General features: G+C 48.2%; 1 protein-coding gene across 2 annotated transcripts in view; it reads left to right on the top strand.

Annotated features, from left to right (window-relative positions):
- The first annotated feature begins 531 nt into the window (after nt 1–531).
- The window catches only part of MTA2 (metastasis associated 1 family member 2), a 386,348-nt gene continuing 368,874 nt past the window's right edge, over nt 532–18,005 (top strand). Inside the window, exon 1 of one of the 2 annotated variants that reach the window (XM_078660594.1) lies at nt 532–795. In XM_078660594.1, coding sequence (XP_078516720.1) covers nt 768–795 — 28 coding nt within the window. In that variant the 5' untranslated portion in view covers nt 532–767. The remainder of the gene's footprint in view (nt 796–18,005) is intronic. The other variant, XM_078660595.1, reaches the window with a different exon arrangement.

Raw genomic sequence — 18,005 nt, 5'->3', positions numbered from 1 at the left:
TGCAGTTAGACTTTTGATCCAACGACAATGCCATGCTCACTGTCCCGTGTATCAAAGTTAAGAAAGTGTTGGGTCTTTTTCCCACCTGGCCCCCTCATACTGGAATGCTTACTACATCCGCAAAGTAAAGCTCGGATCAAATTCGGAAAAATGCTCAAGACAGTGTTGTTCAACTCTGTGTGTCTTCTGCTTTAGCGCCCAGCTACCCGGGTGATTCCTGCGCGACATCAAATTAAATTAACATAACTTGGCTGGGAACAGTAAAAAACACCATGCGCGGGCAACTATATGCTCGACAAATCTACAAAACGCTGGAAGGCTAGCCTCCCCGCTAATAACATTTAAGGCATACAAGGAAAAGCCAGGTCCCTAGCGTGCTCTCTTCTCTCTAGATTCGGTAAGTAAGTTTGACCCTCAACTGTTTCCGGTAATAGTCGGCTGTTTCCGATTCGTGTCGTGTATTTCCGGCATTACTCGGCAATTTCCGTAAGGTTCAGGCTAGTTTTCGGAGTTGACCTAGGCTCCGCCCCTCCCGGCCTAAGGCCGGTTACCGGGCTCGTGACGTCATCAGCAGCGTAGTGCGGCTGCGTGTGGGCGCGAGGAAGCGAGTCAACGGCGGCACCGGGCACGAGGCGGCGTCAGAGAACGTGCGCGCGGCGGCGCGTGGGCCCCGGACCGGAAGCGGAAGTGTCCGCCAGGCCTGCAGCGGCGGCGCCAGCAGCAGTAGTAGCGGCGAGGCTCCATTGTGCCGGGGCAGTGGGGCGAAGATGGCGGCCAACATGTACCGGGTGGGGGGTGAGTTGTGGCTGAGTAGCTTGTGGTTCATGGAAGGAGGGGGACGGTTTGGCGATGTTCTAATACTGATGAAAGGACATAGAGGGTAGCCGGGTGATTTGAGAGTGAATGAAGGCAACATACATAAGATCCCGGGGGCTGCTGTGGGGTAAGCGCATTTGTGGATTTGTTTGGAAGCTATAGGACGCGTGGGACTTTTCGTGTCTAAAGATGCAAAGGAGTTTATTGGACATTTCCTTGACGTGTGTGCAGGAAAGGGTCCTTTCGTGTTCAAGTGGCGGAAGGAGGATGGCTTCCGAACATGGCTTGAGTGGGAGTGATAGTACCCCTTAGAATCTGACATTTTAGTTCGTAAGCTGTCAACATTTTTTCCGAAAATGAACTTATCTCAACGTATTGACTCAAGGTCTAAAAAGTGCATAGAACCCCAAACATAACCGATCTTTTTAGATGGTGTCAAAAGAAATGGCATGAATCAAGAAGAGAAGTTTTATTAGCTGGTACCTTAAGAAATGCATTCAAGCCTACAGCATTGAAAGTAAATTGTAGCTGTTACAATTATATCAGTGTCATTAGATGGTAGTATTAGACGGTACCTGTGGACTAACTAAGATGGAAGCAAATGAAAGGAATTTTAACAATGTAAATGTTCCTATCATAGTATGGCATTCTCAGTGTAGGTGGCAGCCTCCCCACCAAAGTAACAATCAGTTGTCTTATTGCTTTATACTTTATTCGTTCTTCTGATCTTTATTCTTAGCGCTGTTTAGATTCGCTTCTGACTTGAGTGTTTGTTCTGGTAGTTATTTTTGTATTGCTTTTGTTATTGAAATTGAATGGTGTTCATTGTACTATTAACATGCGTTGTACACAATAAATGAGCTTGTGGAAGAACCTCATAAACCACACCCAAAGAATTAGAATTAAAAGAACACAAAAAGGCCATAGCCATCCCCATGCACGGTTTACTGGGAAATCAGCGTGATATCACTGAATGAGAAACCCCCACTCACCATGCACAAAAACACTAAGATTTGGACTTGTAAGGCAATAAATGGGATCAACATCACAGTGGACCACCCTTTACAAAGCTTATCCTACAGATGTGATAAAGCCCATCCAAGCCCTATTTTGCAGTTCATGGGTGAACATTGGTATTCTGTAACTTTCTCCTCTGGGCAGCTGAATTCAGACTACTACTCCTAGAAGGGTTAAGGGATCTTAGCAAGCTGCAAGAGTCAAGGGGTTGAGACTGATGGAATAATAGTATTCTTTGCTACACTGGAAAGTTTTTTTTTTTTACCTCGAATAACATATAAAGTAGGAATACAGCAACTCCTATATGAAGGTACAACAATCACTCGGAACAGAACGAAACCCTGAGCTCTGCCAGTGTTCACTGAAGCACAGACATATGCCGCCTTATATGCTTGATACGCAAATTTGTTGGCATGGCTCAGTTCAGGATGGGCTCTGCTACAACTAAAGGTGACAGGACATGTACAGGCCGAACCCTCTGTGCGTGGTAAAAAACACTTTGTTCAACCTAGATATGTTTCCTGGAGCTGTTGTGCAAATGGACATTTACAGTCTCCTCCAAGCAGGGATGTTGACCCTGAGATAGCTTAACTCATCTTCAAACTGTACATGGTCTTATCTTTATCAATCCACTTCTGGCAGTCCTGATTCCAGAGAAATGTTAACGTTTTCAGCAAGTGGAGGCCACACCCAGGGAGGGTGACAGGGAAAAACAGTTAAATGATGCATGCACCAGTTAGACAAGTGAGAGACAGCCAAATATTAAGGCGCACCGCTGTATTCTTATTAATCAATTCATTTATTTGAAAAGTTTTATATAGCGCTGGCAAGACCCGGGGGTATCAGATCTCTTCACATGAGCATTAATCATTACCGTCAGTGCAGTTGATTCAATGGGGTAAAATTCACAGACCGGGAAGTTTGCAAACTAATTCCTAAGTTAACGAATAGGCAATAAAGTTGTTGCTGTGAGGAGAAATTGTCAGGACAGACTATTAACATGAAGACATTAATAATTTGGCATAGGAACAAGAAGGGCTGTCATGAAAGGCCATTTTTATTATACATTGACAGGAACACATGGTTCAGTTCATTTTTGGAAGAGGGGGAGAGGAAGAGTTCGGGCTGATTAGTGGGGAAGAGGTACATTTAGTGGTGTAGAATGGAAGGGAATAAAATTGAGAAAGGAAGTAAGGAATTAGGAGACTACGGAGGAGCTAGAGGTATGGGTCGTAACGGGGGGCTTGGTTGGAGTGGAGAGTAAAGCAAGGAGAGAGAGTGGAGGGGAAAAGTGGGCAGAAATGAGAGTAAAAGAGGTGTCGGGGGATTGAATAAAGAGTCGGAGGCAAGGTTAAGGGTCCCAGTATTTGGTGAGAAAGTGGGATTTAAGGTCTTTTTTTAAAGCGGAGGTAAGGGGGGTTGCAGCGTAAGTCTCTGGGGAGGCCATTCCAGATGATCGGGGCATTTCCGGAGACGGAGCAAGATTTAGTGGTGTTCCTTTGTGACTGGGAGGGGACGAGGAGTTTAGCATTTGAGCTTCTCATCTGTTGGGAGCAGCCTGCTTTTTCGAGTTTGTTGCAAAGGTACAACAGGGTTTGTTGGTGAAGGGCTTTGTGAGTTATGCAGGCAGTCTTGTATGCGGATCTTCCTTCGACAGGTAGCCAATTTAGGGCCTTGAGGGCTGGGTGATATGATCGAAACGTTTGCAGTCGGTAATTAGCCTCGCGGCCGGGTTGAGCACAGCTCGAGGTGGGTTCTGTGGTTTCCGGTGAGGATAGTGTTGCCATAGTCGATTTTTGAGAGGACTAGCGATTGGACGACCCATTTAAAGTTGTCGGAAGGAATGAAGGGTTAGAGTTTTTTAAGATGTCGGAGAGTGAAGAGAGCTCCTTTTGCTGAGTTATTGATGTGGTTATTAAGAGTGAGTTTGTTGTCGATATTGAAGGAAAGTGATTTTACTGAGTTAGATAAGGAGAGCGAGCAGTTAAGGGCATTGCGGTCAGAGAGCCAGCCCTGGATGGGGAGCTTGTTTTGGGCGAGAAGAGAATGATTTTGTTTTTTAGGGATAAGTTGAGGTGGTTGGAGAAGAACCAGGATTGGATTTTACTCCGTGCGTTGTTTAGGTGAATAATATCGGATGGGATTTGATCTTGTACTACAGTTGGGTTTCTTCCGCATAGAGATGGTAGTTAATTCCTGCTTGTTTCAGAATGAGGGTAAGGGATTCCATGAAGAGGGTGGGGGAGAGAATGGAGCCCTGGGGGACGCCTAGGGAGACCAGGGTGGGGTTGGAGAGGCAGTCATTGATTTTGATTTGTGTTCTGTGTTGGAGATAGGAGGAGAACCATTTGAGGACTAGACCGCTGAGCCCAAAGCGGGCTTTGAGTGAGTTAAGTAGGAAGGAGTGGTTGACTGTATCGAAGGGAGCGGAGAGGTCGGGGAGAATGAGTAGGCATGACTCACCATTATCAAGGAAACAGTGGAGGTCATCGGCAATATTTAGCATGGCAGTTTCTGTGCTGCTTCCTTTTCTAAAGTCGGTTTGCAACGTGTCAAGTATGTTAAAAATGTAGATGTGAATGTCCAGTTGTCGGAGAACACATTTTTCAAGGACTTTAGATAGGAGAGGGAGGTTTGAAATGGGGCGAATGTTGTTAGGGTGGTTCGGGTTGGCAGATGGTTTTTTGAGGATCGGCGTGATTTGACCGACCTGGAGAGAGTCGGAGACACACTCCGTGGTAAAGGAGGAGTTAATGATAGACGTCCAGTAAGGGGCAATGAGTTGTTTGAGATCTTGGACAAGGTTGGAAGGAAGAGGTTCTTTGGAGTTAGAAGTCTGCTTAAGTTTCGAGATGATGTTAAGGACTTAATGTTCGGTTACAGGATGAAAGTTTTGCCAGGAGGCATTATTTTTCAACTGTATGTTGAAGGGGTTGGATTCAGGAAAGATTGAAATGGGTTGGGGGTTGGGATGACAGGGGAGGGGCTCAACAAGGGCGGTAAGTCAAAGAAGACATCAACGGCAATTTTATTGGGGGGGGTGCGAGGCAAGTGTTGGAAGGCAGGACTGCTCAATTTTGGTGATTTTATCCAAGAGGAAGTTAGCAATTTCTTCACATTTCTCAGTGGAGGCAATCCGCTCGGTGGGAGAGGAAGATGTTTGTTTTCTTACTATATTGATCAATTCTCTGGGTCTATTTTTTGCACGATCAAGTTGTGATCGAAAGAAGAAGGCCTTTTCCTTGAAAGGTGTTTTTTGTATTTTGTTCTAGCGGATTTGAGGAGGGCAAGATGGGAGGGAGAGGGTTGCTGTTTCAATAAGTGTAAGAGAATGTCTTTCATTGTTCAGCTCGGAGTTGAACCAAGATTTGGATGGGATATTTCTTCGTATTTTTAGTTTAGGAGGGGCTAATTGGCCCAGGACATCCTTGACGGTCTTGTTGAAATGTTCATTGAGGTCGTTGGCATTGTAGGAGAGAGGGGTGAGAAGGAGTTTGGTTTGGAGTTTGGATTCAAGTACATCGGGGGGATTTGACTAAAACTTCTGGTCCATTTTTAAGGCTTTGGCGCTGTTTGTACGGGGGAGAGGGAATTGGTTACGATCTTGGAAAGAATGAGGTGATGGTCAGACCAGTCAGTGGGGGTGATGTTGAAAAGGGAGGTTAGGTCATTGTTCGAAATGATGGCGTCAAGAGTGGCTCCTTTGATATGGGTTGGATGTTGACCTCGAGGTGGTTAGTGAGACGCATGACTGTGGGATCCTCAACATTGTTCCATTGAATGTTAAAATCTCCTAGGAAGAGATTTTTTGAGTCAGAAAGAGAGGATTGTGTAATGATGATGTTGCCAGTTTTGAAGATGGAAATGTCAGTTTCGCCGGGAAAGGCTGTGGATAGGGTGTTGGACAATTTGAAGCCATATGGAATGTTAGTTGCTTTAGAGATTGTAAGGAGGCGAAGGAAAGTGCTTTTCCATTTTGGAAGGGCGTTTGGAGAAGACAATGTAGTTCGACATAGTGGGAGAGGTGAGACTGAGGTAGATATCGGCTATTAAAGTTTTTGGGTAGTGAATTAGTAATTTAAGTTTGAAATTTTGCCTTGGCATTTTTAGAGAGGTTGGAGGGGTATAAGATGATCCATGAGTTGGGGCCATGTTTTGAGAGTGCAGTGTCCGGAAGGGAGAGGGAGGTGAGGGAGGAGGGCATGGTAAAGTCGTAAGATGGAGATCAGGGGGAGTGAGGAAGGGGGAGCAATATGGTGTAGAGAAGAAAAAAACGAGAGAAGGGGGGAGTGAGCTACTTGGGGGGGGGGGGGGGGGGGTAGAATAGTTGGAGAGACATGGTGAGTCTCTGTTGGGTGGGAATGGGTGAAGCCTGGCTTTCAATAAGGACGGTAGTTGTGAGTAGGGGGAGAGGGGGGAAAGGTAGAATAGGGGGTGAGAGAAGGGGTGGGGTAAAAATGTAGTATGAAATAACTAGGGGGCAGGGGGAGAGAAATTGAGGAGGAAGGAGGGGATAATAAGTCAGTTTGAGAGACATAGGAGATTAATGAGGTAGGTTAGAGAATTCAGGGGTGAAGCCTTGAAAGTTGCATTGGAGAGTGGCAAGGGTTGAAGTTGCCTGAGAGTTAAATGAGTGGTCATTTGGGCACAAAGTAACAGCATTCAGTCCAGTGATTGAAGAAGGAAGGCTCCTGGAGGCCTAGAACAGGACCATAAGGTCAGCTTCCGGAGGGAGAAAGGACAAGCAAGATAGTAACGGGTATGGTGCTCTGAGAGGCAATATGTCTACACGAGGAGGGGGAGTTAGGTTTACAAGAAAAGCAAAGAGATGCACAGGATCACAGTAATCATCATGCAGTTCACTTGGGATCAGGCCAGTGTTTTGAGGGGGGGTTCAGTACGGCGAGGAGAGAGGCCATTAGTCGGTGATGAAATGAGAAAACAGTACATTTCGTATTCCAATAAATATTTCTATCTTCTGGCGTTCTTGGTTATTCCACAGAATTTTAATAACTTTAGACAAAGTCCGCCCCATATGTCAGTCCGACTCGCCACCTCCAACCCCATTGATGTTGGACACATGTGAGTGATATTGATGTATCTATGTTCTGTTTGTTTGCCCATCTACAACCCAGGTGGTGGTAACCTGTAGGAGACAGAGTTGTCTGGTATTGGAATAAGAAGAAAAGTTGGTGGGATATGTGATGAAACTGAAGTCTCACACACCTTTGTTGTGTGTATCGCATATATTTTCCAACCTCCTTCAAGTGCAGTATCTCACAGCAATTTGACTCGTTGTCAGGTGTATATTCGAATGGCAGAGAAAATAATGTTCTTGTCTTAATACCAATTAGAATGTTTTACAGTTTGGTGTTTGTGGTTGCCTTAAAGATGTATGAAGGCTATCATCTGGGACTGTGTTATACAGATACAGGCTATATCACACAAAGGGGAGTGGTTTTGGGCATTATTGGAATCACGCCTGCCCTAGTTGACACACAATATACCACAAGATGGCCATCTTGTGGTATATATACACAGAAGCAGGCTCCTATTTTGAAGGAGTTTCTTTGTTTAGAGCTTTCACCCACATCTTTCAATTTGATCCTGTGACTTCAGCTCGTGACAAAACATTAGATATGCCAAAGAAATGCTTTGAGTGATCAAACTATCTTTTGATGTGATACTCACATTGCGCCTCATTATACCAGGCTTATTCATAATTCATCAATCTAGATGAAGTGGTCCTTATTTGTGTAGTGCAAAGGCCATGCAGTCGTTTTTTATGGGAATATTGTGTGTACGTTTTTTTACAAGCGTGAAATGTATCCCTTTATATTAGTTTCAACTTATTTGGTCATGAGGCAAGTTACTTCTGTGATTATTTTTTTGCCTTTTTAGGTTTTGCCTGGCGAAAAGATGCGCTCTGCGCATCTTTTTCGCGCAGGCGAAAACCTGATGAGAACTGTAGTGTGGGTTTGGGTCGGCCCTCGTCATTCATTGGCTGGCTCCATAAATGGAGCCTAGCCATTGGACGAGGGGCCTGTCCGTCAATGCCGGACCAGATTCGGGGGCGTTCCCGAGATTCTTTGGCTTTTGCCGACGTCACGCGACGTCAGCCGAAAGCCGGGAACGCCCCCGAATCTGGTCCGGCATTGCCCCTTAGGCTGAATGAGATGCTGTTAAACACACTTCTGATATTAAAATTGCTTCCACGAGTCCTAGGCTGAATGAGATGCTGTTAACACACTTCTGATATTAAAATTGCTAAATTACATTGATCGTCTTTGAGACATTAAGTATGGCGGGTCCTGCTGGGTCTCAGATCTGGCAATAATTAAAAGCTGAATTTAACAAGATTCCCTGTCTGGCTTTATATTCTTGTCTTTAACTTTATTAGCAAAAACACAGATCAGTTTCAAGACATAAGATAGTCATTTTTGCCCGTGAGCTGAGGGAGCCCACTCCTCGGGAAACTTCGCCGCCCGCCTGCCTGAGCTAGAGACGGGCCGCCGCGCTGCCCGTGGCGACCCGGAAGTGACTAGCCGCCGGCCAATCCTAGCGCGGCCGGCCGGAAGTGCCCCCCCGCAGCCCACGCTTCAAGTAACCGCTCTGGTGCATTGTAGGTGGCGAGAAGCATACCGGCGGCGGAAGGGAATCTGGCAGCGATGCCTTGAGGCATTATATGAGGAGATCTACCTGGTAAGTCGCATCTCTGTCTGGGGTATTTTAAAGGGCAGGGTGAACTGTAGGTGGAAAATGTACTTCTTTGTGGTTCGCTGCGGGAGACTGTTAGGCACCCGCTAATTATCATTTCTGAGGAACCTGTTTGCAGTGGCTGCTGTCGACATGCACGCTAGCATCTCTTGTCACCTCGAGCTGAGGGATAGCTGTGGCGGATTACTTTCCGTAGCTAGCCAGTTCCACCAACAGTAATGGGAAGTGTTGTACTCTGTTGTACTGACAGAGGCAGCCCTCACTGGTTGTGCAGCTTTTTCATGGCTCTAGAGGGAGAGACGGTGGTAGAGTCCAGGGTATGACAGATTTAGCAATCCTCGTCCTCTTCATCACTCGATATAGCTGCCACCATGCTGCTTTAGTTTTCCCCTACACGTGTCACATAGGTCTTATGAGGGAGAATCCGATTTTGCTCATCTCACTGACGTGCCGTTACTCTGGAACAGCAGGTCTTTCAAATTGTTCTACTTGGTTACGTCCCTTCCCTTTTTGTCCAGCCCTCCACATGTATCACCAGTAGGTGATCAGACATTGGTAGAGCATGCCAGCATTCTAATCAGAAACGTTTGGGTGCCAGTTGTGCGATCAAATTTGACCCAAGGCAGCACGGGGCGCAAGATGCTACTATCAATACTTCTTTGGGGGCCAGGTGGGAGAAGTGAGCTGTGAGGAGTGAAGCCAATACTGGTTCTCAAGACAAGTTCAAATCCTTTCTCCCTTGGATTCCCAAGATCAAATGGTGTCCTTGACCTTGCAGGACATGCACTTTAACGTGTTGATTCTGCAGTCCGATTCTCCCTCCAGTTTGTTGTGGGGCTGGAGTACTTCAGTTTACTGTCTTACCCTTCTGTCCTCCCAGGTATTTACAAAAGTGCAATTAGTTGTTGTGGCTCAATTTTTCCATACCTCGTTAACTGGCTGTTAAAGGCTGTCCTATGCCACTTGAAAGCAACAGTTTCATTGCTGTCCACCCTAGGATCTCCTGTCTTCAACCTGTATGGAGGAGTACCTTTATAGGGACCATCCTGGACATGGTGCCTTTGAAGGCTTTTCCATCTTCGCAATAAGTCGGGGAACATTTCTAGCTCATGCCTTGCTTCCGACTCAGATTGTCCTGAGGCTTCTTGGTCTTGTGCATAATCCTTGAGCATCGTACTCGCTGGCACATGTGGGCTCCGCAGTGGAACCTTCAACTTCAATGAACCAAACACTGTGGATGCCTCTTGGACAACAACCACATATCAGACGTGGCAGCCCTTCTATTGTGGGTGACAGATGCTAGCCTGACCTGCGGCATACCATTCTTCCTGTCCTATCCAGAGCTCACCGTATTAATGAACACATCTTCTGAGGGCCGGTGAAGTAACCTGGATGGCGTGGAGAACAGAGATTTCTTATGTAGCACCATCAACATACAACACCCTGCCTGTATGTAAAATCTCTGAGGCTGTGTTTTGTGGCTGCTCAGCGGCATATACCACTGTTATCCATGACAAATTGGTGCTTCAGACTTGAACGTCATTTCTCGCATTCTTCTCTCCCCCACATCTCATTATGGAAGAGGAGAGGCTTCACCATTTGGAGCCTAAATGAGGCCATAGTTATAACAAAGACACGACTGAGAAGCACCTAGAGGACAATCAACTTTCTGTTGTCACCCAGCCTGCCCTCTCTCAGCCTGCCCTCTCCCAGCCTGCCCTCTCCCAGCCTGCCCTCTCCCAGCCTGCCCTCTCCCAGCCTGTCCTCTCGCAGCCCCTCTCACCTTTCGGCCTGGTACCACTGCACCAGCCGCACTACTTCCCTACTGACCGTTCTCCACTTCAGCCCCGTCTAAATTACAAATTCCTGCTCGTGACCCTTTTGCCTGCTTGTGCTTGTTTTCGTGACCCTGTTGCCTGCTTGTGCCTCCGTGTGCCCCTGTTGCCTGCTTGTGCCTCTGTGTGCCCCTGTTGCCTGCTTGTGCCTCCGTGTGCCCCTGTTGCCTGCTTGTGCCTCCATTTTCGTGCCCCTGTCGCCTGCTTGTGCCTCAGTTTTCGTGCCCCTGTTGCCTGCTTGTGCCTCCGTGTGCCCCTGTTGCCTGCTTGTGCCTCCGTGTGCCCCTGTTGCCTGCTTGTGGCTCCGTGTGCCCCTGTTGCCTGCTTGTGCCTCCGTGTGCCCCTGTTGCCTGCTTGTGCTTCCGTGTGCCCCTGTTGCCTGCTTGTGCCTCCGTTTTCGTGCCCCTGTTGCCTGCTTGTGCTTCCGTGTGCCCCTGTTGCCTGCTTGTGCCTCCGTGTGCCCCTGTTGCCTGCTTGTGCCTCCGTGTGCCCCTGTTGCCTGCTTGTGCTGTGTGGGTGTGTGTGGAAGGCTCTGTGTGGGTGTGTGGGGGGCTTTGTGTGGCTGTGTGTGTGGGGGGGCTCTGTGTGGCTGTGTGTGTGGGGGGCTCTGTGTGGGTGTGTGTGTGGGGGGGCTCGGTGTGTGTTTGTGTGTGCCATTTGCGAGAGATAAGGCTAGTGGCGTTGTAAATGACAATGCCATTTATTTGTTAAAAAAAACATAAATAAAAATAATGTCGAGCAATGCCAATAGCTCTAACTTTAACAAAGGCAAAACCATTGCATTGTAAATGCTTGTTTGTCTTGACGGGGAAGTGTTTTTAATGTTATTTGCTTCTCTTGCTTGGTTGGCATCATTCCCAATGTCGATACAATTGATCAACTCCTTTTTTTAGGTCTCGCGACCTATCGATGCGCGCAAGCGCATTGAGGGAGCGAGAATTCAAGTGCTCGAAATCCTCGTGAAACCAAGGGCTTCTTGCGCCGCGGTTTTCATTAAGTTCACGTGAATCAAGTGACAGCTAGCTCCTTCGTGCACGAGCTTGCCTGAGCCTTCTGCCTATCAGCCTGCCAGTTCTCCTCCCCTAATTATTCACTTCACTTGTGACTCCCCACATCAAAGCCTCAGCCTCCCTCCCTTGCCATTTGCTTCCTAACCAGCCTGCCTCGCATAATTGCATCAGACCCGACACTTCAAAGGAATGCGCCCCCAAGAGCCACTTTCACGGCCGTGCATTTCTCTTCCCCCCTCCCCACAGCAATGCCAGGAGCTTGTTTTTAAATGCTTCAATACTAAATACTTATAAGGTCCCACAAGCGAGACCTATTGGCAATGCCAATGCTTGTTCTTATCAGAAGTTTTCCTGTAGAACTTTTATATATATTTTTTTATTAAAAAAGTTACCTTGTTAAATTTGCAGTTTTTGAATAATCCTCTGGTTGCAGCTTTTAAGAGGCCATTCTTAGGCTCAGAGGTGGAGCCTATTTAACAGCGAGCGCGGTCTCAGTTGCGAGGCAAATTGTGGCTTATCAAGAATATTGAGTGACTTGATTTTTTTTTTAAAAACAAATTTTTATTGATTTTCTGCACACATCCTACAATCACGCTGCGTATGCATCTCTATTCACAGGATGTACAGTAAAGCAGCGTCGTTAACAGTCCCAACCAACAGAGCCCTAACCACCGTTTCCCACCTCCCCCACTACCCCCACCCCCCCCTTGTCAGTGTGCCTCTACTGCCCCTTCTACGGCATGTAATAAACCTTCCAGATGCAGTGGGCGACCTCCCCCAACCATTTCCAGTCACGGTTCTACAGCCAAACGGGAGTCCAGGTGCTGTTCAGGGCAGTGTATGTTACCCATTCCGCTCATGATCATATGCGACACATGTAATCCATCATCGCTCACTGCTGGCCATGCTGCCTAGCGCCCCGCCTCCTCAGCCAGTGCCCCCACGCTCTCTACCCCCGTGGCATCCTCCCGGCTCGCCAGCGCGCCATCCCCACCTTCCTCATCAACCTCCAAAAGAGACTGTAGGTCCGCCACTAGCGCGCTCCACGTCCTGGCCGCATCTAGCGCTTTATCATTAGCGGTGCGCCTAGCTAATTGTAATCTAAGAGACCCTTCACTAACAGCCCATTGCAGAAAGCACCCCCGCCACCTCAGGAAGTTAGGCCCCCCTCTGGATTTCCAATGCAGTGTAAGTTCCCTCTTGGCCATAATTAACCCCAAGTCTAAAAATTTGCTGGTAACCTTCGTGGCTGGAGTATGCGGAAACCAGAGTAAAAGGCAAGACCCCACATCCGTGTCGATCTGGCGTCCTGTAACCGCATTCAGACAGGACAGAACTTCAGTCCAGTAAGTCCCAAGCCCTGTGCACGACCAGAACATGTGCACAAAGTCGGCACCCTCCGTAGCGCAGCGGGGACATACCGAGTGCGCGCCACCAAAGACCCGTTGTATTTTGGCTGGTGAATATTGAGTGACTTGATACCTGCACCTTACTTATCATTGGTTGGCTTTCCTTTTCGCTCTTGGTTCCCATCTCCTTATTAGTTTCCCTGCTTGTAGGAAGGTTGGATCCTTCTGCATGGCTACTCCCACTATTTGCCTGGTGCTATGCTGTTACTGACTAGCCTGACTGGAATCCTGCTAAACAGGACCCCAGTCTCTGTGCTTTCTCCCCTAAATTGATATGGCAAGAAGTTAGGTACATCCCAGATTGGACACCAGGGTAACCCTGTCAGTCCGTAGTATATGGTACTTAGGTATCCATGGCATAGGTACTCCAGGGGTCTCCCATGGGCTGAAGCATGTATTATGCCACCCATGGGAGTCCACTGTAACTACAGGCCTGCTTTTGCAGCCTGTGTAAGCTGGTGCTAGCACCACTTAAGAAAGATATAGTTTTCCCTATATCTAAGGTCACAACACTTAAAACCTATAAGTCGCCCCTAAAGCAGGCCTTTCAATCCTGAAGGCAGGTTGCTCTGTTCTAAGTATGAGGGTGCCCCTGCATGAGCAAGACACCCACCCCTACAGCCATTACAATACATAGTGGCGATGCATTGTTACGCGATGACCATCTCCAAACTGACCGTAACGAACCCTGTCCTGTTTGGTATCCAACACGTTGAAATCATACTTCCACGCCGTAAACGGTGTGGGAGGTATGAGTCCATGCACTGTAAAGCTCCTCCGGGAGGCCCTTGGTGCTCCCGGTACCAGTCTTTTAGATCCAGACAGCACAACATGGCTGCTGTCGACCAGAGATACCATTCTGCACTCCTGCTGCTGAGCCAAGCTTGAGCAGGGTAAGGTAGAACAATAGGTAGCCTGTCACAGGGAGGTGTGACCACCTCACAGACAGGGTATAGTGTATTGGGGCCGGGTGGGAGCACTCGCCACCGCCACTTAGTCTGCTTGAAAGGCACATTTGGTGCCCTCCTTGCATAGTCCAGTTCAAACAAGCTCAGGGAGCTGTTGGCTCCCACTCTGGCCTGAAACTGGACAAAGGACATGGGAGTATCCTCCCCACTGTCCGACTCCTCCCCTGGGAGGGAACCCTGAATCCTGAGGGTAGGTCCCTAGATTCGTCGTTGGACTCTGCGATACACATGACACGACGTCCGGTAGAAAATCAGTCCGACTCACACTTGTGATATTGGGACATATCAGGATCCCTGGATATAGAATAACGGTTGTTTTGGGACGTCGTGAGAAACTGAAACCCTTTGTGCGTTGGAATTATCACCACAAATAAAAGGTTTCCGTCAAGAAGACATAGCCTTGAAAAAGTCGCGGGACCAATTCCCCATGTATGAGACGAAACACGTGTCGGCTGTCTGAAGACCAACTTAATAAAACAAGCATTGGCATAGCCAATAGGTCTCGCTTGTAGGACCTTATAAGTATTTAGTTACAAGGATATTGTGCTGCAAAACAAAATACTTATAAGGTCCCACAAGCGAGACCTATTGGCTATGCCAATGCTTGTTCCAAAATGTGCCTTTTGTCTTGTCACAAGAGATCGGAAGTCTTTTATGTGGCCACAACATAGATTTATAAAGACAGATTGCCAGGTAGATCAAAATGGAGGGGCGGTATGGAGATAGAGAAGCAGGAAAGTAAATTGCAGAGGGAGATGAGAAGAAAGGGAGGTGAGGTGGTACATGTAAGATCAGACAGCTGAAAGACGAATAACTAGACATACACGCAACCGGTTCAAGAGACAGCCCTGCCTGTGCTACCAAGAGGCCGAGTCACAGGGCCTTAATCTGTGAGTTGTGAATTTCACGCCAGGTCTCAATGGCTTGACATGCTCCGTGATCCTGTACAGACCTCGTTGTGTATGCCCCAGATGCATGTTTAAATGGAGACGCTGGTAGCAGCACAACGTTGGTATACCATATTACATAAATATGGTAATTCATTCATGAATAGATAATGCCCATCGGGCGTGAATAGCTAATCTGCTTTCATGCAAACAGTAAGAGTGAAGGGTTGGAGGCAGAGTGACATTTAAAAGCAACAAAACTGAATCAGCAGATGATTGACAGGTTTTGATCTAAAGGTGCACAGGAGATTACCGTTGCAGAAGTCTAGGTCTGGCCTGATATGCGAGCTGGATTGCTAGTCATTGTATCTTCACAATAAGGACTGAGATGGTTCGGTTTGAGAATCTGCAACAGTCTAGTTACAAAAGCGGAACGGACTGCAGATTTATCGGGTGTGCTATGGCCCCTGAAGAGCTGAGAAGAGTCAACTGCATGCCAGGCAGAGTTTAAGTCTGGGAATGAGTGTCACGTGCCAGCCCTTCAGATGCACTGGCACCTCAGTCAATGCACTGCACACCAGACTGCATCTGTGTGCCCTTGGGTCAGGGCTATTTTAGTCCGCAGCTCCACCTAGCACTTACCCACGTGGGCAGTGTGTGCTCTTCTCCACGGACGTGCTCGGTGTCTGGCATGATAAGGACAGCCCAGACAGCAGAGTTCAAGGGAAAGTGAGATACTGATGAAAACCAGGCCAGCCTCTCCTCCATGCCGGGGTCAGGCACGGCTTCCCCTCGTTTCGGGAACCAAGGGTTGCAAAAGGTGACAAAATACAGAGATTGGGTCAAAACTAACGAGAGTAAATCCGTGGATATAATATCACTTCGCTGGCAAGGAGGCTGTAACTGAACAACAAGTTGTGTTGCTCCGTGAGACTTAATTTTGAAGCAAGGTTAACAAAACAAATTCACCTATAGGCGGATAATGTTTTTCCTAAACTCTGGGACTGAATCAGTGAATGCGTAGATGTTTTCGGACCACTTTGAGAACGAATCTACACTTGCAACGTGAGTTTTCTAACACTTCATGGAATGCCCTGGTGACTGGAGTGTACATTTTCTAACCTTGGAGAAACTGAATCGGTCTTAATACTGTACGAGTTGCCAACCCTCATAGAATGAATACACATGTAAACGAAGTGAGACTGGATTTGTGAACGCTGCGAGCCAAAATGGATCAAGGGAGCAGCAGGGCAGGGGGAGAAAGGAGGGGCAGCGGAATGCGTGCGAGGGGAGGAGAAGTGTGGCAGGCAGATGTGCGGCCTGGTGAGGGGGCGGGAATGCGAGAGCCAAAATGGATCAAGGGAGCAGCAGGGCAGGGGGAGAAAGGAGGGGTGATTTTGCGAGGCTTCTGGCGGGGGGGGGGAGGGGGGGGAGAAAGGAGGGGCAGCGGAATGCGTGCGAGGGGAGGAGAAGTGTGGCAGGCAGATGTGCGGCCTGGTGAGGGGGCGGGAATGCGAGCCTGGTGGGGGCAGGCGGATTACGGAGATGCTCGTGCTTGTGTGGTCACGTGACCCGCTTTGTGGCCACGTGACCTCACATGCACTGTGAAGAAACGCCAGTGGTTTCACTAGACGATCGAGCACTTGAATTCGATCCTATCCATTCCTGCGGAATGGGACAGGCTCGACCTAAAAAGAAATAGAATCTTGATATTTTTTGTATAATTTGTGCTGATATTGTGCACTGTTTTAAACAGTTTCGATGTGTGCTGGGGATTGTCATTGTATTCTGTTGGCCTTGGCCTCTAATTTTGGGGAGGTTGGTGGTTCTCACCTTGCAGCACCATCACAGAGATAAGGCAATTGCGAGATAGTGATATGTGCTACTCTCCTTAGTGGTGCCAGTAAATCTAAGTAGCGTATCACTGTTCGAGTTTTTTTCTAGATTAATTTCAAGACACCACTTCTTTGACCGTCTGGACACTCTGGACTTTGCTGCACTTCCCACCGGGCATCAGGACTGCAACTAGGAAGACTCCTGCTGCTCCTGGTCTCGTCGCCCTGCTAGTCTGCTGCAACGTCCGTGCCTGTGCTCCATACAGGAACCTTCCAAGGCCTGTGGACATCCAAGACAGATGAAGGAATCTCCCTTGAAGTGAAGGGGTCACTGCCCTGCATCTGCAGGCACCGCAACAAAGCTGACCGGTCTGCTGACCCCGAGCTCCCACAGACTCCGAAAGGCTCAGCAACACTGGTGGTGGTTGTTCACATCCCTCGAGGCCTGCCCTGTCCCCTCACCAAGTTTGAGGCCAGTATACCTCGTTGGAGCCGCAGGGATTGAACCTTTGTGCACCGTGTCAGCTTGCTGCAAAGGCTTGTTGGCATCCTTCCTCCAAGATCTTCGGGCTCCAAGTAGCCCCAACCTCAAGCATCTCCATTGACCAAGATCTTCGTCCTCACCGCAACTCTTGCATTGTGGGTTTGCATCGTTGGTGAGCTGCTCGAGGTCCTCTCGCAACTCCTGTGCCTTCGGCCTGTGGTTCCTCTTGAGTAGTCTTTGCTCGGGGCCTTCCCTGACTCCCCTGCTTGTGGTGAGTTACCTGGACCTGGCTGGTCCCAACAGTATACCCTTTTCACTTTCCATGTTGGTTGCAGTTGCAAAGACTTGTTGGTGCTCCCTACGGATACCGACTCTTAAACTGTCGATATCCGATGTGGGACATGTCGTGCATGGCTCCTGGTCTTCCACAGTGTCACCTGGTCGACACAGCTACAGCTTCAAGGTCACCGTCAGCTCTCCTGCAACACTCAACATACGTGGGCATTTGTCTTCCGTGCCTCCTGGTCACTTCTGAGTGGCATATACTCTGTCCCTTCTGCTTGCAGGGGTACTTCTAAACTTGAATCCACCTTTTGGGATCCACCAGACACTTCCACATTCCCCAGCAGTGGAATCGTCCTGAAGTTCTCCATTGAGTTTGACAGCGGTTTCCGAAACCACGTCACACCTACGCACCTGGCTTCCCTGATGTTGGTATCTTGGTTTCTAGGGTATCCACGGGTTGGGTGGCTCTCCAACCTTCTGTCCGCCTCCGGTTGCTTCAGGGTCCACTGTGAAGGGTCCTTCTTTAAAATTGCAAATGCGACTTACCCATTGACATGTATTGAGCCCGCGGTTGTGTTCTTGCCCATTGACTTGTATTGAGCACGCGGTTGTGTTCTCACTCTGCACACAGCCTCCGTTAGGTTCTTGGTTACTTACCTTTGGTGGTTCCTTGGCTCCCCGGCACTTCTAAGTCTTGACTTGAGTCTTGGTTCGCATACCACTATTTTAGTATATGGTTTGG

This window comes from Lissotriton helveticus, chromosome 9 (assembly GCF_964261635.1).
Source record: "Lissotriton helveticus chromosome 9, aLisHel1.1, whole genome shotgun sequence".
NCBI lineage: Eukaryota > Metazoa > Chordata > Amphibia > Caudata > Salamandridae > Lissotriton > Lissotriton helveticus.
The sequence above is the reverse complement of the archived record's forward strand: the minus strand, read 5'-3'. Positions and strand labels throughout refer to the sequence as shown.